Source organism: Oryctolagus cuniculus, chromosome 9 (genome assembly GCF_051225735.1).
Source record: "Oryctolagus cuniculus isolate XC-2025 breed Fujian yellow rabbit chromosome 9, ASM5122573v1, whole genome shotgun sequence".
In the NCBI taxonomy this organism is placed as follows: Eukaryota; Metazoa; Chordata; class Mammalia; order Lagomorpha; family Leporidae; genus Oryctolagus; species Oryctolagus cuniculus.
The window spans coordinates 11,389,705-11,414,979 of record NC_142875.1 but is presented as its reverse complement, the minus strand read 5'-3'; the positions used below and the strand labels follow the sequence as shown (position 1 = coordinate 11,414,979).

At 41.7% G+C, this 25,275-nt stretch overlaps 1 protein-coding gene across 2 annotated transcripts in view; it reads right to left on the bottom strand.

The window, feature by feature from the left end:
• NALCN (sodium leak channel, non-selective) overlaps positions 1-25,275 on the bottom strand; it is a 368,383-nt gene that overhangs the window by 299,340 nt on the left and 43,768 nt on the right. For both annotated transcript variants that reach the window (XM_089303460.1, XM_051849987.3), the window contains exon 7: positions 194-348. In XM_089303460.1, the coding sequence (XP_089159586.1) occupies positions 194-348 (155 nt within the window). The remainder of the gene's footprint in view (positions 1-193; positions 349-25,275) is intronic.

The following is a 25,275-nucleotide window of genomic DNA, read 5'->3' as shown; positions in this document are numbered from 1 at the left end:
ATCATACACAGTCCGTATGATACAGACCATAGGGTAGAATATATTATAATAAAGGCATACATTTAAAATTTGTTTGTGTTTCTTTTATACCATAGCAAGTGATAATATGAAATCTCAATCATACATTCATTCTCCCCATTTCATAAACATCATAAAATAAAAATTGAAAATGTATTTTACCAGTAAGACAGACCTATCTCATTAAAGCCACTGTAGCCCAGCTCTTGCCTGCTAAGTCCCAGATCTTCGAGGTCCATGCATTTAAATCCTGGTGGGCACTGGTAGCCTTCTTCTAGCTCAGGTGAGCAGTGTGTATCTGGGATAGCTAAACTATTCCAGGTTACATTCCTGTGAACAACATACAAAAGTGTTAGACAACTTCAACAAGCATAAATGTTGACTAAAACGAATGACGTAATACTTTTCATTAATAACTGCCATGTATGAACACCAATTGAAGACTCCTGATTTGCGGATGGTATTTGTTACTCTAATGACATAGTAAGCATTGCCAAATGATACCCGATTCAGTCTACCCTAGCACTTCCTGAGAATATTATTATCACTACTGTTTTTGTCATTAAACACAGATCTAGAGAAATGAAGGAAGGGATTTTTAAAATATTTTCAAAGAATTGACTTGTCCAGAGATTCCTTGTTATTCACAACATCCTGTCCCAACACAGGCATGATTTTTTATTCTCTGTTTCTAAGCAACATTAAGAGATGTTTGCATTTTTTGAATGATATAAGTGCCGCAAGTTTCATAAATGACATTTAGTCTTCTGTGTTGACAGTTTAGAAAGAAAACCAAAGAGAAACTGGAGGAACTGAATTTAGAACAGAGATGATAAAGTAACTAACTGAGTAATAGCTTCTGCACTCTTAAGTTCTGTTAGGGGACGGTGACGTACCTGCCTGTCATCCTTGTTACGGACAGGCTGGGGATAAGGTAAGTGTAGAACGTTTTAGAAAAGACATGGCTTTCTTGTGACAAGTGCAGGTAATCACCAGACTGGTGGCTTCAGACTCATTCTGGGCCAACCTGAAAAGTGGGCCCCCATCACTGCCACGTAGGGTAGCTGATATGCACAGAGTGGAGCCCAGAGTGCAGGCTGGATGACTTCACAAGCCTTCCAGGCCAACGACTTTGTTCTAGTCATTTGCCACTGCACCTGTGTTTCTAGGAGTTTCTTTTTTTTTATCAATCTATTTTTATTTATTTTTATTTTTTAAAACTTTTATTTAGTAAATATAATTTTCCAAAGTACAGTTTATGGATTACAATGGCTCCCCCCCCCATAACTTCCCTCCCACCCCCAACCCTCCCATCTCCCACTCCCTCTCCCATTCCATTCACATCAAGATTCTTTTTCAATTATCTTTATATACAGAAGATCAATTCAATATATATTCAGTAAAGATTTCATCAGTTGGCACCCACACAGAACATAAAGTGTAAATTACTGTTTGAGTACTAGTTATAGCAGCAATTCACATTGGACAACACATTAAGGACAGATCCCACATGAGGAGTAAGTACACAGTGACTCCTGTTGTTGACTTAACAATTTGACACTCTTGTTTATGGCTTCAGAAACCTCCCTAGGCTCTAGGAGTTTCTTACGTGCAGAACAGCCAGCACACAGCCTTGCTTCCTTCAGCCAATGGCCACACTGGGGCAGACTTGGTGAGTGACTTTCTCTTTGGCATTCAGTTACTGCTTCCTTCCTCTATATAATATACAACTTCTGTGTAACCCCTTAGCTGTTCTAGGTCACCACTTACACAGTTTACACTAGGCCCCCTTCCCCACTCCTGGCTCCCCATGTACTATGCCTGATCATCTCTCATCAGCTCCTTTTCAATCATAAACAAGGCTCAAGACTCACACACAATTCAGATACTCTATGCTTATTCCTACTGGGTTCTTCTCTTTACTAGCTGCCAAAGAGCTGCTAAAAAGTGTCTGCAATGTTTAGGGAAAAAGTGATTAAACCATTGATTCCTCTAACCATATTGTAAGGTGATCCTCTGGACCCAACATGTAAAACACACTGAAAAAGGCCCAGTTATGGAAATCATCACTTAGGCAGCTCAGAGAGATGACTTTAGGCAGATATTACTTACAAGCGTACTTTAAAAATTCACATTTAAAGATTAGTTTATTTTGGTGCAAAAATTTTTCCAATCATATATTCAAGGGGTCTTCCAAAATTCAGGGAAAATGTGTATTATGAAAAATTCTATATAGATTTCAAAAGTTTCACACCAAAATAAACTCATCTTCAAGTTTTATCTTTCCACAAACTTTCTCCTAATTTCACATTCTCACACATACACTAAATGATCCATCTTCACTCAGGTCTAATTGTCTCAATGATTCAGATATGGTATCTGCAACCAGAGAGCAGAATGAGTGGGAAAGAGAGTGGGCCCCGTTTCAGAGCAAGGCTTTCTGGGTTTGGGCACAGCTTAGCCACATACTGGTCCTGTGACTTGAATAAAGTTCTAAGCCTCTCTAAGCTCAGATTCTTCATTTGTAAGAACAGTAATCACAATTAAAAGTGAAGCTTTTTTGGTGGTTATATGAAATAAACCAAGTGCTGCACATAACATGCTGTGAGTATCAATAAATGGTTATTATGAATGATGATTAATTATTGCAATAATAGAATTTAGCATAAGTCCCAGTATATACAAATGCAAGAATAAATAACTGTGAAGAGAAGAAATTTTGGCAAGCAATGCTGAAAGCATTTTGTTCATAGAATGGTGCAGCTGAAATATATTTTATAGTTCACCTATTTTTTTTGTTTGTTTGTTTGTTTTGACAGGCAGAGTGGACAGTGAGAGAGACAGAGAGAAAGGTCTTCCTTTGCCGTTGGTTCACCCTCCAATGGCCACCGTGGCCAGCACACTGCAGCCGGCGCACTGCACTGATCCAAAGCCAGGAGCCAGGTGCTTCTCCTGGTCTCCCATGGGGTGCAGGGCCCAAGCAGTTGGGTCATCCTCCACTGCCCCCCCGGGCCACAGCAGAGAGCTAGCCTGGAAGAGGGGCAACTGGGACAGAATCCGGCGCCCCGAACGGGACTAGAACCCGGTGTGCCGGCGCCGCAGGCGGAGGATTAGCCTATTGAGCCGTGGCACAGGTCCACCTATTTCTTTTATACTTGAAGAAGACAAGTGAAAGTTCAGAGAAGGCAAAGTTTACTCATTTGTCAAAATTAACATTTTTTCTCATTTCAAATAGTTTAAGTCGATCACGAGAAAAAGTGTCTGAGAAAACACTCTAAGAGACAGTTCCCAAAATGTCAATGTTTCAGGTATTTGGGAAAGAAACTGGCCCCTGCAGGCAGTCTGCCTTGCGTAACCTCTGGTTCAATGACTTACAGGTGCAGCTTGACCTGGCCATTTGCAAGACACAGTGAAAGTGCCCACATCATAGGGCAGGACTGAAAATGTCTTAAAGGTACTTGCAAAGCAAAGTCTGTACACAGTAAGTGGTACTTATTGTCCATTGTTACTTATCAATGGTTTGAAATTCATACATTGTCTCCGTGAAAGTTTAGCTCTGTGTGTGCTGCCTCAGGTTCTTCACTCCTAAAATGTCTAGAGCTATTACAACCAATTTCTGGGGTATTGTAATAACTAAATGAGCTAATGTAAGCAATTCAGAATGACACCCGGAATAAGTTATTCACTCAATAATTATTAACTTTTATATGAGAGTATGTTTTTCTTTTTTTATTCCATTTGTTTCTCTTTCATATTGGCTTTGCATATCATTTTTACAAAAAGATTTATGTATGCATTTGTGTACATATTTGAAAAGTAGAGTGAGAGTGAGTGAGGAGAGAGAGACAGAGAGAGAGAGAGATAGAGATCTTTTATCTGCTGGTTCACTCTCCAAATGGCTGCAACAGCCAGGGCTTGGCCAGGCTGAAGCCAAGAGCCAGGAGTTCCATCCACGTTTCCCATGGAGGTGGCAAGAACTTAACTACTTGGCACATGCTCATTAGTGACCTATTTATTAGGTGATTAACTGTTCTAAACCACAAGGACATTACCATTTTCTTAAAGTTGAAATGAGCATCAAGAGTTTCAGAATACGCACTCATATATCTGCTATTTACCTTGGTTTCATTTTTTCATTTTACAAGAATCTTCCAGATTTTATTTTGATTTGTTAATGACAATTATTTCCTCATTCATTTTCCCTTAGATCCTCTGGATAGAACAAGAGGATTTCAGGAATTAGGCAGAGTAGAATTCTTGCTCCACCAGGCAAATCCTAGGTGCTGACAATGATTCTCTCAGTCAAAATAAATATGCACTTGTGCTTAAATGGGCTGTAAATCCTGCATTTCTCATCCCCAGATTTCTTGGAAAAGTACCCACTTGTACCCCATCTAATTTAATTTGTCAGCCCACTTACATGAGCTGTAAACCGCTGAATGACTCTGGCTTATTTCCATATGCTGCACCCACCTGGAAGATGCTTTATCTTCTTTGACTCTTGGCACGGTTGTTTCTATGGGGGGCAGAGTAATGGCCCCCTAAAGATGTCCACACCTGCTCTCTGGAACTTGTGAATATATTACGTTACATGGGAAAAGGAACTAAAGTTACAGACATGATTAAGACACAAGTCTTGAGTTTGAGAGATGACCCTGGATTATCTAAGTGGGCTCCACGTAATCACATGAGTCCTTAAACGTGGAGAACCTCGACTAATTGTGGTGAGAAAGAGACGTGACCGCAGGAGCAAGATCCAGAAAGATGCAATTATGCTGACTTTGAAGATGCTGGTTTGGTCCACATTTCTCAGGTCATCTTGCTCTTCCATTTTCTCCCTCTGTGACTGATCTTTATCACTGAGTCACTCTGAGTTCAGTCCTTGGCCGCCTTCTCATTTTTCACAATCTCTCTCTCTGTAAAATATCATCCACTTTCATAACTTCACTTCTCTCTCATCCCAGACATCTCTTTTGGAGTCCAAGAGCTACACGTCCACTGCCTGTGAAGTTTCTCCTGCTGGCTACACCACAGGAACAGCCAGCTCCGTATGCTCCATAGTGAACGTTTCATTTCAGAACAAACAGCACCATCATCCAAATGGCTGAGAGAGCTTGAAGCTGGGCAGTCACCCTTGATGCTACCTCTCCCTTAGTCATCATAAGAAGCCATCGTTTTCCCCTAATAATCCACCAAAGTATCTTTTGATGTAATGCCACTCTCTCCGTCAGCCAGCCTCCTGAGGACCCTGCAGCCCACCCTTAGCGTTTCCCATCCACTTAGCACAAAGTCTAGAGAGAGAGCCTTGCATAACCACTGTCCTACTTTCACAGTGGCAGAGCTGAACAAGATCCACAAGATCCTGAAGATGTGGTTCCTCCCTCAGTGTAAGAATCCCTTTGCGCACCTTCCTCTAGGTATTCCCCACTCTCTGACCTTGTTGGTCTTCTTCCTCATCCCGGTTTGCTCCCATCTACTTCAGAATCTTCTCCACTGCTTGGAAATCTTTTCTCAATTCACCACAATTTTAGTCCTTAGGCCCTAGCCTGAGTGTTCCTTTCTCAGGGAAGTCACTACAGACCCCTCAGTCTGGGTTAGATGTCCTTGGTTTAACTTCTCAAAGTACCTCCCTTGCGTGTCTGGCACATGGAACAAGTGCAATTCATGTTTGCATGGCCGTACCTTCATCAGATGATCCCAAACTCGACTGCTCTCAGGCAACCTCCAGTTCTGTGTCTGCTTGCCTAACATCTTATACCAACTTTGCTTGCTACACTATGGTGCACAGTTATTTGGTCAAACATCAGTCCATATGCTGCTCTTAATGCATTTTTAGTTACAATTAACATCTAAATCAACAGACGCTGAGTAAAGCAGATGGCCCTCCATGAGCATCAGCTCCTTCATCAGCCGAAGACCCTGACGGAAAAAAAACTGAGGTTCCTCAGAGAGGAAGAAGGCCTGCCCCCAGACTGCCTTTGAACTTACGCCCATGACATCAATGCTTGCCAGTATTTCTAGCATGTCATAAAGAGTTTGGAATTTCAAGCCCCAGAGCCATGTCAGCAAATTACTTAAAATACATTTTTTCTTTCTTTCTTCCTTTCCCTCCCTCCCTCCCTTCCTTCCTTTCTCTCTCTCTCTCTCTCTCTCTCTTTCTCTTTCTCTTTCTTTTTTTTCCATCTATCTATCTATCTATCTCATGTCTTTTAATTAGTTCAATAGAAGGTATATGTGTGTGTGTTGTGTATATAAGGTGTCTTTAAGAAGATCATGAAAAATGTGTATCATAAAAAAATTTTGTATGTATTTCATGATAGTTTTTGCATCAAAATAAAGTCACACTAACTTGGTCTAACATGTCTGAACAGAATCTGGTCTGCGGCACTATGAAGGATATCAGTTTGAAAATAGCCCTCATCAGAGTAACATAAACTGCTACAACTGAAGGAAGAACAAACATCAAATTGATGGTGCAGCTTGGTTGGAAGAATGGCACCTTATAAAAGATCATGGTGACAATGCTCTAAAGAAATCCATAGTTTACAAATGGATAACATATTAAAAAGGGAAGAAACAACGCTGAACATGAAGCCTACAATTGCAGACCATCAACATCAATTTCTAAGAAGAAAAGTAATGTGTTAATGCCCTAATTGAAAAGAAGCAACAGTTAGTCACAGAAAGAACAGCCAACACCCTAGCCATCTCAACCGGCTTGACTTACATAATTCTGACTGAAAAATTAAAGTGGAGCCAATTTTGTCTTCAATAGGCATCAAAGTGTTGTGCTCAGATCAGCTGAAGACAACAGGGGAGCTTTCATTGGAAATTTTTCAGAATTACAATCAAGATTTGAAATGCTTTTTCAGAGAACTGGAACAACGGATGAACTATGGCTTAATTAGGAGGATCCTGAAGACAAAGCACAGTGAAAGCAATGGCTGTCAAGAGGTGGACGTGATCCAGTCAAAGCAAAAGCAGACCGGCCAAGAGGAAAGGTCATGGCAGCGGAGCTTTGGTGCTGTTCAAGGCATTTTTCCTTGTTGCCTTTTTGGAAGACAAAGAATGTTAACATCTGCATTTAGGAGAGTGTTTTGAGGAAGCCATCCAAGGCCTCAGCAGAAAATTGCTCCGTCTCCGCCTGAAAGTCCTCCTCCACCACATCAACGTTCCTGCTCATTCCTTACATCAAACCAGGGCTACTGCATAAAAGCTTCAATGAGAAATCATCAGACATCCAACTTATTCTGATTGGATTTTTTTCTCACTTATTTTTCTTAATATTTAAAAAATATTTCAAGGACAACCATTTTCTTAACAATATAAAAACAACTACATGAATATGTTAGATTCTAAATACCTTCAGTTCTTTAGGAATGAGCTAAGTGGCTATTTAACCACTTACAAATGGAGCTTAAGTGGAGAAATAAAGTTTATACTTCTTGTTTTTACTTCTTAAAAAAAAAGTGCTCTGATCTTGTTGCTAAAATTCTTTATGATAACAACCCCATAATATCTCATGACTTTGTAGTATTTTTTATTTTAAGTTAATGGTTAATTGTAATGGCACAGGGTATTGAATTGTATATTGGAACACAAGATAATCATCTCCGCTCACTGATCAAACAACTTAATTACCTTGGCCATTTCACTCTGAACATTTGAGCCTCAGTTTCCTCAAACATAAAAAAGACACCTTCCAGTTATTTAAAAGATAGTTCAAAGAAAGATCTGATCACACTTCCATAAAATAAAGAAATGGAGCAAAACCATGTGTCTCATAATTCAACGTATAGCTCATGAGGTGCAGTTTTTGTCTATTTGCTAGACTCACCAATGCTATATGCAATAGCTCAAGTCTTTCCACTCAAATTCTCTTTGCCACTCACCACGTCATCTCTTTCTGATGGTATCAAACTACTGAATGGAGTTTGTAATTACTGTTGTGAAAGAACATAATTATGATTATGATTATGATTATTTAGCCTCTTTTTGGAAGCTGCTTTTCCTGTGTTCTTAGTGGTACCACTTTATTTCATGTATATGTCTGGTCTTTCACTCAAATAGTTATTTCTATAGGCCTACTCTATACCACACAACACACTGGGAATGGAGATGGCTAAGAAGATATTTCTTATCCATTTATTTATTTATTTATTTATTGAACATGTAGAGTTACATACAGTGAGAGAGAGAGAGAGAGAGAGAGAGAGAGAGAAAGGTCTTCCATCTGATGGTTCACTCCCCAAGTGGCCACAATGGCCAGAGCTGTGCGTATCCGAAGCCAGGAGCCAGGTGCCTCTTCCTGTCTCCCATGCGGGTGCAGGGGCCCAAGCACTTGGGCCCTCCTCCACTGCCTTCCCGGGCCACAGCAGAGAGCTGGAGTGGAAGAGGAGCAACCAGGACTAGAACCCAGTGCCCATATGGGAAGCCGGCTCTGCAGGTGGAAGATTAACCTAGTGTGCCACGGCTCCGGCCCCTAAGCAGGTATTTCTAACCCATGGGCTTCACTGTTCAGCATGAGAGAGAGAATAGGAAAGCAGTGTCCACAGGAAAGCAAGACACATGCTTTCAGAGCTGTCTACATGGTCACGGGGTTACTGATGCACAAAGTGGAAACACGACATGTAACTCTGGGTGGTGGATGGTGAGCACTGGGAAAACCACTGGTCTTGCTTGGAGTGACCGTTATTAAACGATCAACAAGCAGGCGTTCTAAGGATGGGATACACAGTGTTGCAAAGCCTGTGTGTAAATATGGGAGGGTGATTCACCATTCCCACCAGTAGGATCAGCTGTTTGGTGTCTTCTTCCTTGGGAGTTGTCAACAAGAAAGTGTAACCATATCAAACAATTTTTGAACCTTGCTCTCAGAGATTTACGAATTGGAGATAAAGACAAGGATACGTGCTTTCCCTAGACTGACACTGTGCACTGATGTACCATAGATGACTGGCTGGCCACAAGCTATCCCTAGTTTATAAGAAAGATGAAAAAGGTAACAAACAACAATAAAAAAATCAAAACCAAAGAAGTTATTACTAAATGTACTTAGTAGATTTTCACAAACTGTCCCTGTGATAGGAATTTGTACATAACAACAGCAGTTTCATTTACATTGTTTTGTTCCTTGAAAAACTGAAGATAAGCAGAATAATGTTGAGCTCTTAATTAGCCAAATTTGATCCATTTATTGGAAAAGACATTCCGAGAGGCCAAGCTACCACATATTTCTGAAGATGGCAATCTGTGAGCAATTGTTCATGATGCAAAGCAAGTACGGAGCACAACAAATCCACATGCTACACCTAACCCTGCACAGCTCAAAGAGCACTTTCTTTATTGCATCAGTAGCATTTCCTTTCTGATTACATTGTATGTCCTAGGGAGACACTGGAAACAGAACAGCCAAATTCCAATTAAAGCCATTGGGCAGAAAACCTCCCTCCCTCTCTCAACACCCATTCCTGCCCCCCGTACACACAATCTTCCTAACAGTGCAAACGGCCTCTGCTACCTTAAGTGGTACTTGTCTTGCCTGTCGTGGCAGGCATGAAGATGAGGTTGGTTTTGTTGCTGAGAGCTGGCCCTGAATTGAGAGGCTGTCTCTGTCACCGTGAGTGCCTACTGAGAACCTGCTCTGGCTGCTTCAGGTTCATTTCAGAAAATCATCTGGCTCCACTTTCACCTCTATTTAGCCTCCTCGTGTCAGGATTAATTAAAACCGCCCATGAGTTGGCCTGGCTGATGCTAGTACTGGATGCTTCAGAGAACTAACCCCACCCTGGAAAGCAAAGACCTTATTTGCAGAGATAAATTATTTATTGATTTTTGGAAACTATTAATGGTTCTATCTAGACATTTGGTGGGGCTGCAAAACAAGATAAATTGTCTGTGGCAGGAATGACATTGACATCACACTTCTTTTTATAAACAAGTGAAATCTGGCATGTTTTCTAGAGAATAATTTATTTTTATTGTTAAACTGAGCATTCTAATATGGTTTTTCCACTCCTTCACCCATTCCTGAGTGACTGAGTAGGCAAATCCATAAAGAAACATAGATAAGGACAAAAATGATAAAATTCAAATTTTTTGAAATATTTTGACTATGAAATTTAATAGCAATGCATGATTTTTCTTTTTACGAATATTTGAAATTGTCATCTTGTTGTATTTGAGTAGTTTGGTTTTATTTTTAATTATGTATTTCCTCCAAGTTCACTCCTTTATGTCATGCACTCTTTGTCAATATGGATAAGAGTGCAGGTTGACAGGAGCCAGGAGACGGCAGTAGATCGCAGACAATGACAGGCACACATGCTCAGCACCAGGGGAGTAAGGTGTCAGGAACCAAAGGTGTGCTCAACAGCTCCAATCTGGAAACTGGGGCTGCCTAACACTCTCTCCCCAAGTTAGTAAAATGGCACAGTCTTATCTGTGGCACCATCTATGCCCCAGATGCCATCTTGGGCCCTGGCCCCTGTTGCCACCTTGCATAGTAGGCTTTGGTCTGAAGCCCCATGGCCCAACCACTGGTGTCAGCTCCACCCTCACCCTAATGGGATTTGCTGTTCCTACTTTCCTGCCTCCTCGGCAAAGGTTTAATGGGACCTGTTTCTGAACATGTACCCTCTCTCGTTTATGCTCTCCTTCTCTCTCTTACTCTCTCACCCTCTCCCCTGCTCCCCTCCATCGGGCTTCCCCACCCAACAATAAAGCCTTCCCCTACTCCGGTGTTTGGTGTGTTTTATAGTGTCTTTACATTGGTGCCATGACGCAGATCCAGGCTCCCCCATTGACCTTGCTCTCCCTCGGGGATCTCTGAATTGCTTTGGGGTTCTGGATTTCTGTCAGTCACAAAACACACCCCCAGACCTCCTTTCACGTCACTGAATGCTCTGTGATCTCCATCCACGCATGGGCTTTTCAAATCCTGAGGTAAGACGCAGAACAGGTGGTCTTTACCACAGGTTGTTGATCCACTCTGCTTTGTCTGGAAGTCCTGGTACCAGGCACCACAACCTCCCATGGGCTCTTGCCTTCCACGGATCTTTTGCTTTCCACAGGCTCTATGCCTTCCAAGAGCTCTAGGCCTGGGGCTCCAGTGGCTGCGTGGGTGACAACTCCCACTTTCTATTCATGTACCCTATGAGTCAGATGGCCGTGATCTTGGGAACACTCAATATCCACCGTCTGCCTCCCTGGGTTGCCATGGAGCTTCTCGGTCCTGTGTTCCGTCTAACTCTCCTCTTGGTTGTCTCCTACCTCAACAACCAGGCCACATTTGACCCTGACACTATTCAACATCTTTATCACTTCTATGAGCATTTGGGAAAGTGGAAAATTTTCCTATGTCTAAGCTTTCTCCTATCTCAGCTCTAAACTTTCTCTGGCTCACGTTCTCTTAACTTCTAAAGCTCTTCCGACATTATCTCAGAACCAGACCTTGTTCAAAATCTACTCCCCCTGCCTTATCAATGATCCTCTCCAACACCCTCCTCCCAGAGAAGTAAAGGCAAGTTTGGGAATGGGGCTGTCTCCATGCCTTCACCCTCTGGCCCTAGTCCTCCAACTGGTCTTTGGCCCTCCCCATCCTGTTCCAATTTTACCATAAGAGTAGCAAAGGAGTGGTGATCCCATCCTTCTGAGCTCCCTGTTCACAACAGAACAAATTATCCTACCCTTTTGATGGCTCTTCTGTTTTATAATGAGCAAGCCAGACAGGATCAGGTCTTTTGATGGGTAACTGAATACCAAGCAGACCTGCCAGGTCTCCTCAATGCCTACATTCTCTGGTCCCATAAGTGAGCATTTCATAGATATTTCATCATTAGCTCTGAGTCAACAGCCAAAGTTAAAACTGCCTCTCTCCTCCTACACCTCCCTAAACCTCCCTCGTAACCTTAGCCACCTTGGCATCTCTCCCACCCTGCACCAAGAGGGCCATAAAGCCCTCTACTTAGCGTTGTTCACATTACCCTGAGAGATATCTCTCCCAACCTATGTGAAATAATGATCAAGACCACTGGCCCTTCAAACCAGCTGGAAATAAAAATATCTAAAATCCCTGGGATGAATAACTTTGAGAAGGTTGCCCTACAGTCTCCAGAGCACATGGACAAACTTGGTTATTTTGTTTTTGTTTGTTTGAGAATGACAGGTGGCTCTAATTTCCTCTGGTGTTCCTTAGACATCTCTAGGGAAAAAGCCTTAGTAGAAGAGGAAATTCAAATTTTCCCCAGGCAGAGACCTAAGCAGTCAGCTAGAAGCAAGCACATTTATTTGAAGACTCAAGAGCTGTCCTCTAAAAAGCCATGAGATTTTGTGTTCTGCTCTGTAACATATCTTTGGAAGTTTAACACAAAACCACAGTTTTAAGTAATGCTTTTTCCCAACTTTGATTTAATAAATATAAATTTCCAAAGTACAACTTTCTTTAGCAACTTTTCCCCTATAACCTCCCTCCCACCCACAACCATTCCATCTCCACTCCCTCTCCCATCCCATTCTTCATCAAGATTCCTTATCAATTATCTTTATACACAGAAGATCAATTTAGTATATACTAAGTAAAGATTTCAACAGTTTGCACCCACACAGATACACAAAGTACTGTTTGAGTAGTAGCTTTACCATTAATTTGCATAATACAACATATTAAGGACAGAGATCCTACATGGGGAGTAGGTACACAGTGACTCCCGTTGTTGATTTAACAATTGACACTCTTATTTATGACATCAGTAATCACCAGAGGCTTTTGTCTTGAGTTGCCAAGTCTATGGAAGCCTCTTGAGTTGACAAACTCTGATTTTATTTAGACAAGACCACAGTCAAAGTGGAATTTCTCTTCTCCCTTCAGAGAAAGGTACCTCCTCCTTCTTCTTTTTCTTCTTTTTTTTTTTTTTTTTTTTTTGGACAGGCAGAGTGTACAGTGAGAGAGAGAGACAGAGAGAAGGTACTCCTTCTTTGATGGCCTGTTCTTTCTACTGGGATCTCACTCACAAAGATCTTTCATTTAGGTTTGTTTTGTTTTGTTTTGCCACAGTGTCTTGGCTTTCCATGCCTGAGAAACTCTCATGAGCTTTTATCCAGATCCAAATGCCTTCAGGGCTGATTCTGAGGCCAGAGTGCTGTTTAGGACATCTGCCATTCTATGAGTCTGCTGTGTATCCTGCTTCCCAATTTGGATTGTTCTCTTCTTTTTAATTCTATCAGTTAGTATTAGCAGACACTAGTCTTGTTTATGTGATCCCTTTGAATCTTAGACCTATCAGTATGATCAATTAAGAACTTAAACTGATCACTTTGACTATTAAGATGGCATTGGTACATGCCACCTTGATGCGATTGAATTGGAATCCCCTGGCACATTTCTAGCTCTACCATTAGGGGTAAGTCCGTGTGAGCAAGTGCCAAACTGTACATCTCCTCCCTCCTTATTCCCGCTATCACTTTTGAGTTAAATTTAAATGCCTAAGAACAATTGTGTTAATTAAAGAGTTCAACCAATGGTATTAAGTAGAACAAAAAAAATACTAAAAAGAATAAAATGGTAAGCTGTTCCTTGACAGTCAGGACAAGGGCTAATTGAGCCATTGTTTCTCATAGTGTACATTTCATTTCAATGGGTTTCCTGGCTTTTTTTTTTTGACAGGCAGAGTGGACAGTGAGAGAGAGAGAGACAGAGACAAAGGTCTTCCTTTTGCTGTTGGTTCACCCTCCAATGGTCGCTGAGGCCGGCGCGCTGCGGCCAGCACAACGCGCTGATCCAAAGCCAGGAGCCAGGTGCTTCTCCTGGTCTCCCATGTGGGTGCAGGGCCCAAGCACTTGGGCCATCCTCCACTTCACTCCCTGGCCACAGCAGAGAGCTGGCCTGGAAGAGGGGCAACTGGGACAGAATCCGGCGCCCCGACCAGGACTAGAACCCGGTGTGCCGGCATCACAAGGCAGAGGATTAGCCTATTGAGCTGCAGCGCTGGTGGGTTTCCTGGTTTTCTAACCTAGCCCACTCTCAGAATTCCACACCTGTCAAGGAGGTTGCAGCTTGGAATCATCAGTTTTAAAAGTTGCCAGGTGATTTTCCTCTACCAGAGATTTTACCCTGGGAATGAATTTTCAAAATTTACTGGTGGTGCTTCAATAGTTGTTGCATGATATTATGGTTTCTATAATGGGGAAAAGCAGGCTGGTGAGCTGCAATACCAAAATTATATTGGATATGATTTCCAGGAAGGCAACTATAGCAATGATTATTTATGAGGACCACAGTTGGTCGGGCTCTTCCATCCATACTCATGAGGCCAGCATTGTGGCTCAGTGGGTAAGGCCCGTTGCTTGGGACCCTGGCATCCTATCTCAAAGTGCCAGTTCAAGTCCTGGCTACTCCGCTTGCAATCCTACAAAAGCACCTGAGAAAGCAACAGAAGATGGTCCCAGTACTTGGACCTCATCCATTCACTTGGAATACCTGATATCAGTACTTGGAATACTGATAGAGTCTGGGTATCCTGGCTTCAGCTTGGCCCAGCCCTGGCCATTGCAGTCGTTTAGGGAGTGAACCAGTAGACAGAAGAACTCTCTCTTTCTCTCTGTTTCTCCTTGCCTCCTTCCCTCCCTCCCTCTCTCCGTTTCTCAGTCTCTCAAACAAATAAATAAATCTTCAAAAATCCACATCCACAAATTATGTTCATAAGTTCTAGTACATCATTTCCAAATTTAGTCTTCATGTCAACAATCTTTTTTTAAATTTTTTTAAGATTTATTTATTTGAAAGTCAGAGTTACACACAGAGAGAAGGAGAGGCAGAGAGAGAGAGAGAGAGAGAGAGAGAGAGAGAGAGAGGTTTTCTATCTGTTGGTTCACTCTCCAACTGGCCACAATGGCCAGAGCTGCGCAATCTAAAGCCAGGAGCCAAGAGCTTCTTCTGGGTTTTCTCATGTGGTTGCAGGGGCCCAATGACTTGAGTCATCTTCCACTGCTTTCCCAGGCCACAGAAGAGAGCTGGATAGGAAGTGGAGCAGCCAGGTCTCAAACAGTTGCCCATATAGAATGCCAGCCTGCAAGCAGTGGCTTTACTGGCTACTCCACAGCACCGGCCCCCATGTCAACAATCTTAACTACTTACTCATGCACTTCATTTTGAACTTGTCTCCAAAATATGTGTTCTTTGTAATCAAAGGGAAACTAAATATTTTACCCAAACATTTTGGATATACATATGTGGAGGATCATCTCATTTATGGAAATAGTTACGACTGAATGCTTAGAGATCTGTGGCAGGGACAGCAGTGTTGATCTCTGCTTCTGGCTCTCTCAACCTCTTTCCTCTTGGCCATCTCTCTCATCTTACTGGGTTTCCCCTCCTTGGCTATAACACAGAGTAGAAGATAATAGAACACAACTTAGCAGGTTGTTATGGAATGAAATGAGAAGATAAAATAACAATCATTCAAGAAAAGTTGCTGACCACAACCATAAATCAAGGTTTTGCAACGTGTAATACTACTTTATCTTCTAAGGTAATATAGTATATCTACTTAAGATAAAAAGAAAAGATGTGGAGCCAGTGCTGTGGCCTCACGAGGCTGGCATCTCTTACGGGTGCCACTTGTTTTCTTCTGGCTGCTCCACTTCTGATCCAGCTCCTTGTGGATGGAAAAGCAGTGGAAGATGATCCAAATATTTGGGCTCCTGCCACCCATGTGAGAGACCTGGATAAAGCTCTAGGTTCAAGGATCCTGGCTTTGGCCTGGTCCAGTGCTGGACCATTGGACCATTGTGGCCATCTGGGGAGTGGACCAGTGGATGTAAGATCTCTCTCTCTCCCTCTTTCCGTCTATCTCTGTAATTCTGACATAAAATGCATCTTAAAAGAAGGTAATGCTATAGTTGAATCTATCAAAATAAACTATTCAATTCCTTTTAGACTGCAAGGGTTTCTTCTTATACCAAAGACTCTCACAAATATTTTGCTATTGTGATGCAAACCAAGTTGATATTAACTTGCATATGAAAGTTTAGTATATTCTGAAATATTTTCTTATAGTTACATTAAAACTTACTATTTATGAAAGATTGACTTTACTGGTGGCTCAGGTGGCTCACATCTTAGAGATCAAAAGATAACATGGGGTCCTAAATGCGTATTACCTATCACTACATCATATATTTAGATGAGTCTGAATCCCCTAGATGTGGCCTCTGCATAAGGATAGAATCCAGTACTATAGGAACATTGTCTTTTATGCATGGACAGTATTCTATATCTATTATAAGGAGTTTATGTATATGGGTGTGGGTCTGGATGTGCACACAGGTTTGTTGATGTCAAATTAAAATATTACAGGAGGGGCCAGTGCTGTGGCGCAAGTGGGTTAACGCCCTAGCCTGCAGTGCCGGCATCCCATATGGGTGGTGGTTAGAGACCCAGCTGCTCCACTTCCCATCCAGCTCTCTGCTATGGCCTGGGGTAGCAGTAGAAGATGGCCTAAGTCCTTGGGTCCCTGAACCAATGTGGGAGACCTGGAGGAAGCTCCTGGCTCCTGGCTTCAGATGGGAGCAGCTCTGGCCATTGCGGCCAATTTGGGAGTGAACCAACGGATGGAAGACCTCTCTCTCTCTGCTTCTTTCTCTGTGTAACTGTACTTTCATATAAATAAATTTAAAAAAAAATATTACAGGAGTTGTTCAAATGGTAGAACAAGCAAGAAAGCATGAAACTTAGACTTCAAGCCCTGGCTCTCTACTTAACAGCTGAATGTGTTATTTAACCTCTCTAGGACTGCAAAACTAGAAGGAATAATTTTCCTGGTTGTTCTGAAAACTGACATAAATGCAAAATACCTGAGATATATTCAACAAATACGCTTAGCAATTTCATTAGAAAGTACACAAACCCCTCACATTTTTGTATCTAAATTAAATAAAGTCTTCCCAACAGGCAGTTATGCAAACATCTTTTCCTGTCTCTTACTTGGCAGGCAACTGTGCATGAGCCCAATAAGTAGATGGAGCAGTTTCTCTTGCCCTTCATCCTTTCCAAAGAACTTGTAATCTAAACTTAAAGCAAGAAGATGTCATAGACCACTGCAGAATTCGAAGCACTGATGATTTAACATGTTTTAGAAAATTATCTCCTGATAAGTCCAGAGAAACTCAAAAATAAGGGATGGACATTGGGTGCAGCGGTTATGACGTTGTTTGGGATGCTGTACCCACGTCAGTGTGCCTGGGTTTGAGTCTAGGTTCTGCTCTCAATGCAGCTTCTGGCTAATGTGCATCCTGGGAGGCAGAAGTGATGGCTCAAGTAAACGGGTTACTGCCGCCCATATGCAAGATTCCAACTGAGTTCCTAGCTCCTAAGTTTGGCCTGGCCCACCCCACCTGTTGCAGGCATTTGGAGAGCTTAAAAGTGGATGGATGGCCGGCGCCGTGGCTCACTAGGCTAATCCTCCACCTTGTGGCGCTGGCAACCCAAGTTCTAGTCCCGGTCGGGGCACCGGATTCTGTCCTGGTTGCCCCTCTTCCAGGCCAGCTCTCTGCTGTGACCAGGGAGTGCAGTGGAGGATGGCCCAGGTGCTTGGGCCCTGCACCCCATGGGAGACCAGGAGAAGCACCTGGCTCCTGCCTTCGGATCAGCGTGGTGCGCCGGCCGCAGCGCACCAGCTGCGGCGGCCATTGGAGGGTGAACCGACAGCAAAGGAAGACCTTTCTCTCTGTCTCTCTCTTGCTGTCTACTCTGTCAAAAAACAAAAAATAAAAAATAAATAAATAAAGTGCATGGAAGTACTCTGTCTCTTTCCCTTTTAAAGTAATTAATCAATGAATTAATTTAAAACGAACACTCTCAATTCTACTATATTCCTTCTTTTCATTTTTCCTGATCTTTCTGTCAAGAAAAAAAAAACTCATTATTTTGTTCACAGAATTTATACTCAGTAGTTCATTTATTTTGCAAGGATATCAGAAGTCAACCAAAAGTGTATCTGAACCACCAACAGCAAACCAGCCAAGTTCCAATTTCATACTGGCTCTGATCCAGCCCTCAATGATATTTTATAAGTTATGGTCACTTTCTAAAAGCTGCTCCAAGTTCCTATAGAATCTTTTGCCTGTATTGGGATTCCTGAAGTTGGAAAAGGAAGCTAGGCGTGATCACTGGAAAAACAGGGATAGCTCGGGTTGTCCTGGGCACTGTGGATTTGTGGTCACATCACATCTCGGTCTTGAAGTAGCAGCTCTGCCATCACACGTATTTACCTGAACTCCTGTCTGAATCCTCTTTGTGTCTATTAAACTTCTCCATATTTAACATTTGCCTTTGAGTCATTCTAATTATCTCTCTCTTGGCAATGAGATTCCATTATTTGATACTAAGCTATGAATGCAGTCCCCTGCTTCCCCAGGAAGGATAATAAGGTATCAGGGAGTCTTCATCTTTTCTATTTCGCCTGCCAGCTCCCGCGTGCAGGCTCCTCCTCAGCTCCAGGGAGACAGGAGCCCTCACACTTGGTATTTCGCAGCACCTGTTTCTGCCACAGGCCATTGCTCCTCTCAACCTTCTTCGGGAAATGAACTGCTTTGCCTAGTCAAATCTCATTACTCTTCCCATAATTGCCTCGGGTTGCCATTCATTCCCAGTTGGGGTCTAAAGCTTAACTAGTAACGCTACTGAAGACAGCCTAGGAAGCTTTTCTGGATACCTTAAACCAAAGAGATTCTATTCAAAAGCAAAACCCCCACACACTGAGTTGCTTTCTTATTCAATCCTGTTTGCCTCAAAGATGAGTTCAGGTTTCTGGTTGGAAAACTCCCCTAGAGTGTGTAAGTCAGTTAGGCAGACATTGGGACATTGCTAAAGGACATGACTAAGAGAAAGGAGGTCACAGCAGTACTGGCAACACCACGACCACACCATAACTTAATATCTGACTCGGAGATGTCTGTGGGAAAAGTTGATACTATTTTTGATGCACAAATCATACCTGTAGGACATTTATGGTATGCCACAGCAATGTTCTGATATAAACATACAATGTGGAATGATCAGATCAAGCTGATCTACCCGTCACCTCACTTACTTAACATGTTTGTGTTGATATTTTTGAATTTGCCTATTTAGTCATCTTGAAATATACACTACTATTAAATCCCAAAACTTAATTTTCTTGTCCAGTAGAAACTTTGAACCCTTCAACCAGAAACTCCATCTTCTCTCACTTTCTCCCTCTCCCCGGCTACCCCTAGCTTCGCTAAGCACTGCTCTACCCTGCCTTCTGTGGATCCCTCTGAAATCCCAAGGGTAAGTCATCCCATGCCATGTTTGTCTTATTTTGTTTAACACAATGTCCTCCAGTTCATCCGTGTTGTAGCAAATGACAGGATTTTGATCTTTTTAAACTCACAGTTTAGAAGCCATAAAAGGAAACAAAAAATGGATATTTTTTAAAAATTGAGATTTCCTGTGTTTTGAGTCTGGATAATTAAAAATAATATGAATAAATTTAAAATAATATGAAATAATTAATAATAATTAAAAATAATATGAAATTGATGTCTGGCTTAGAACTAATGGCAAAATAGTGTTGTTGGAACCTTTTCCTGCTTATGCATGGGACATTATAACAGTAATATTAAGTTGTAAATTAAAAGATAAGTGTTCTAAGTGACTGGTTCTTGAAATGAATCATTAAATTTATGAAAATTCTGATTATAAATAACATTACTATCATGAGGCTAGTGAATTATTTTCTTCTGAAATAATAAATTAATAAGCAGTGGGGTTGGTGTTGTGGCTGAGTGGTTTATGCTGCTACCATATGGGTACCTGTCTGAATCCCGGCTGCTCCACTTCCAATACAGCTCCCTGCTAATGTACCTGGGAAAGCAGTAGAAGATGGCCCAAGTCCTTGGGCTCCTACACCCATGTAGGAGACCTGGGAGAATCTCCTAGCTCCTGGCTTTGCCTTGGCCCAGCCCCAGTTGTTGCGGCCATTTGGCGAGAGAGCCAACAGATGGAAGACCTTTCTTCTCTCTCTCTCTCTCTCTCTCTCTCTCTCTGTATTGTGTATGTATCTGTCTGTCTGTCTCTCCCTCTCTCTCTGTAACTCTGCTTTTCAAAAAACCAAAAAACAAATCATAAAAAAATCATACACAAAGAAGACAAAATATATGTATATATGGAATGTTATTGGGCAGAATTTATGAAACTGAGAAAGAGGAAAAAATGCAAATATTCCACCAAAACTGTTATGTCTCCAGCAACTGAGCATTCTGCCAACACTGATGAAATTCCTCATGATGAACTCTCTCTTAGTACAAGGAGCCTGAACAATATTCAGAGTACAAGAGGCCTTTTCATAGTGATATTAATTTTCTAGTATTGAAGATGGCATGCAGCTAGCAAAGTCTATGACTGCAGAGCCTCAAGGGCTGTGAGTTCAGAGGGCACTTCTGTACCTCTTCTCACTTTGTTTGATAGCTGATGTGTCAATGTCATTGTCAGTGTGCTGGCACAATGCCTGATCTAGCTGAATTAACAGGTTTCATAATTCACACATTCTGACTAGGTTTTAATAAAACAGTAACAGTGAAGAGCTTCCTGTGCTCACTGCAGAGAGAACACAGCTACTTTCTTATCTGCAGATTGCCTCTGTTCCTCACCTCCAAATCCATTGTCTTCCACCCACACAATATCTTCAATTTTCATATCCACTCATGGAACAATCTAGACATATTCTACAGCCTACATACACTTAAAAAATAAAACAGAAACTGCCTACAGATTTTCTTCCACACATTTGTCTCTTCCTTCACCCACACAGTCACTCCCTTACTCACTGCTCCTTCAGTTTTCCCATCCTGCATTTGAATTGATTCACTGCCTTTTTTTTCTGCTTTGAACATTGCTTTTATATGATTTAACCACTGCACCTCACCTGTATTTAGTGACTTACTTACTTTCCTCTCTTCTTTTTTATTTCTGCTTCTTTATCAATTTGTCCTATTATTACACTATCCATCTAAATATAAAATGTTATCAGTGATGCATTTGATAGTTACTAGGTACCTACTCTGTGCTAGGGTCCTAGGAACTAGGGAGAAGAAATGATTGTAGCACAATGTCCTCTCTGCCCCTCTCCATACTGTCTTCAACGACCTCATAGTATAGGAAGAAAATGGGAGGGGGGGATGATGGTGAGTACTAGAGTGCTAATTCTGGCAAGATGAGCCATGTTAAATCTTACTCCTTCCACTACCACTAGATCTACTGGTTAAATAGAGCATTTAAAAATGTAGATCTAGGCCCTAATAAATAAAAATACATTGAAAAATGTCAATTCATAGAAGAGAAGGAAGTACTTGAGTAGGGCCAGAAGAGATGGGAGTTGACACAATGGCGGCATGAATGGGGGCCATGTATCCTTCTTCCTGCCCAATACTGGGTTTTAACATCCTAAGGCAGGATCCTGAGCTTATGTACGGCTGAGAGCTGGAAATACAATCTTATATATGCAGGCCAATTATAGAGTATACTGATAAGTGGATAATAAAATAGATCAATCAAGCACAATAAAACAGACTGGTGTATTGACAGGGATTCAGTAAATGTGAAAGGTGGCTCAGTGGGTAACACAGTAGAACATGATAAATGATACTGGAACAACTGCTAAACCACGTGAAAAGTTAGATTTCTACTTCACACTGAAACATTTTACGCAGTGTGAGTAAGTGTACCTGACATATGATAAACTGCACATGTGAGTGTGCCAGGCTTGGTAAGTTCTGGCATATATAAAAAGCCAACATCAAGGTCATCAATATATCCATCCATGCTAAAGATTTCCTAGTGCCCCTTGTAACTCCTTATTCCCTCTCACCCTTTATTCCCAGGTTATCGCTGATTTCTATCATTATAGATGAGTTTGCACTTCTAGCATTTTACATAAATAGGATCCCACAATATATCATAATGTTTATCTAGTTTCATTCACTCAGCATAATTATTTTGAGATTCATCCAAGATGTCATATATATCAACAGTTCATTCTTCCTTATTGTTAAACATGGTTCATTATATAACATATACCAAAATGTTTGTCCATTTACCATTTATGGAAATTTGGGGTGTCAACAGTTTGGGCTGTCACAAATAAAGCTGCTATGAACATTTGTGTGTCAATTTTTGTTTGGGCATATGTTTTCACTTTCCGTGATTAAACACCCAGTGTGGAATGAGTGGGAGATGAGGTGGGTGCCTGTTGAGCTTTTTGGAAAAAACTGCCAAACCAGCCTTTAAAGGAATTGTACCATTTTCTGCTCTCATCAAAGCTGTGTAGGAGTTCTACCTTCACACAGTGTGCCTGGGAGGAAAAAAAAATTTAGTATTCATGGGTCGTTGACTAATTTCCTTTATTTGAAAAAAACCAAAACAAGCACAAACAAACCTCCAAGGTTTTAACAGTGGAATTAGAGTTGCTGATCAACTAGTCTAGAATACTATTTCTGAATTTCTTCTTCATTTTAGCTCCTGTCAATGGGTTTAACTCCATCATCAGCATGCTGGTCTCAGAATTCTATAGCTCATGCTTTAAAACTAAAAAGAATTTGCCATGTGCTTCTTTTCATTGTCAGTATAGGAATGGACCAAAGTACACTTAATTTTCATTAATTGTAGGAAAACATCAATGGGTTCATAAGAGCTGATTAAATGAAAATTAGTTATTTTAGAGTTGTAAAATCTAATTGTTATTGTTAGCATTTGTTTCAAAGGTTTCAAAGGTCATGTTCTTGATTCATCACAAAGCATGACTACCCAGAAGCTACTTCAGAAAAAAAAATCAGATGTATAATGATGACAAGGTTAGCTCATCAGAGAGACATATGGCATTTTATGTTTATGCAACATTATTTGGTTTGCAAATAATAGAAAATAAAAACTGACGGAACTAAAAGAGAAACTGAACATTTTGGTGATATGTGATAGCATAGTAAGCCTAAGTCATCTCAGGTTCTTTGTTACCCCTGGATTCTTTCAAGAGACCAGTTCCCTCTTACACCCTGTATTGTTCCCCACTCTACCCCTGCATTCTTCTCCAGGTTTGAAAGGCCCCCAAACTTGAAGAAGCCGTATGGAGAAGCTCACCTTGGCCTACTGGCCCCCACCCCCACCCCTAGCCCACCTAAGATATAAAAAGGCCCAGCCTGCTGGGATCTGGCCCTCTGCCCCATGTTTGGGCTGTGTGCATGCTGGCAGCTGGTCGACCTCCGCGAGTTTATTTTCTTTGAATCGATTTGGTCTGGCTGTGAGTTCATATTCTGTCTCCTCTCTGGTCCGTGATCTTTCTCTCACACTTGGTGCACCCTTTTCCTTATATTTGGTGCCCTGTGTGAGGTGGCACAAATTTGTACTCCTTTTCCTTGCAATATGTGAAAAATTTAACACAGCTCTCTCAGTAATTGATGAAACAGACAAATAAAACCTGAGGATAGAAATATCTAGCATACCACTATTAGCCAGCTCAACATGGGTGGTGGCATTTAAACCTACACTCAGAAACTGCAGACTCCATATTGTTCTCAAATTATCATGGGATTCTCAATAAGTTAGACCAGAAACTGGTCCTTAAAGCAATTCTTAAAAAATTTTTAAATCTTCAGGTTCTCTCAAGATGGTGGAATAGGAAGGGAGCACACTGATAGTCCGGGGAGAGACAGTTTAATAAAAGTGGAGATACTGCAGGTTCAAGGAAGAGTAGGGGAGGAAACAGCAGAAGAAACTCTTCCGGAACGCGTGATTCACAGTGGACCTGCGTGGAGAGCGTGGGAGCCCACAGTTCAGGACACCAGCGGCAGACTCAACACACCAGTGCTGGAACGCGAGGTGAGCCGAACCTCAATAGCCCGAGATGCCGGCAGGCAAGCGGAAAGAGGAGACTAGAGGGAACGACCCCGGGGGGAAAAGTTCACCAGGCTAACTAGAAGAGAGAGAGAGAGAGAAACAAAAGTGACTGATACGGACACAGGTTTCTCTCTCTCCGCTCACCTCTCAAAGGCAAGCAAGACAAAGAGCAGGCGCCATCTTGGACATACGTCATAAGCAGAGCGACCTCAGGTCTGCACTGGCCCTGAGCCTAGCAGAAAAACCTGACTCTGGGCGGGGTGAATTAACAGGAGATAAGGACCTAGTGAATTTGTGGTGCTACTGAACCGAGACTGTGAAAAAAGAGACGGTGGGGGAGAGAACTCACGGAATTCACGTGAGTACTCTCCAGAAATGCTACAATTCCGTAACTTTGGCAACCCAGTGGGAGACTGAAGGAGAATTTGAGCCCACTCTGAGGGCCAAACAGATTCCCTGCGTGGTCCTTGGGAAAGAGCTTCCAATCTCTGGCTCCTGTGGGTGTATCATTTGCCTGCTAACTACCTCCAACTTCATTCAGCTTCCCTTTTGAATCAAAAAAAGAAAGAAAGAAAGAAAGAGAGAGAGATCTACCACACCTAACCTCGGAGTGTCACCTTTGGCACACCAAACAGAGCTCTCAGGCCACACCCATCTCAAGCCTCTAAGGCTCCATCAAAAACAGACAGTCCACTTAATCTAGAGTCATAGTATAACAAGAAAAAGCACCACAGTGAAGAAACCAAATATCTCCAATATGCCAAATAACAAACGCAAAAACCGAGGTAATAAAAACAAGGAAGTCACTATGACACCCCCAAATGAAAAAGACACCCCAATTCAAGATTATGAAGATGATGAGTTAGAAGAAATGCAAGAAGCAGATCTCAAAAAATTGATAAGAACATTAAGAAGTTCTCAAAAACAAATTCTGGAACTACAGAAATCCTTAATGGACAAGATAGAAAATCTCTCTCACGAAAATGAAATATTAAGGAGGAATCAAAATGAAATGAAACAACTAGTAGAACAGGAAACTGTGATAGTGACGAGAAATCATAATGAAGTGAAGAATTCAATAGATCAAATGACAAACACATTATAGAGCCTTACAAACAGAATGGGTGAAGCAGAAGAGAGAATATCGGACTTAGAAGACAGAGAACAGGAAAGGATACAGTCAGACCAAAGAAAAGAAGAGGAAATTAGAAATCTAAAACATATTGTCGGGAATCTTCAGGATACTATTAAAAAATCCAACATTCGGGTTCTAGGAGTTCCTGAAGGCATGGAGAGGGAGAAAGGATTAGAAGGCCTTTTTAGTGAGATATTAGCAGAAAATTTCCCAG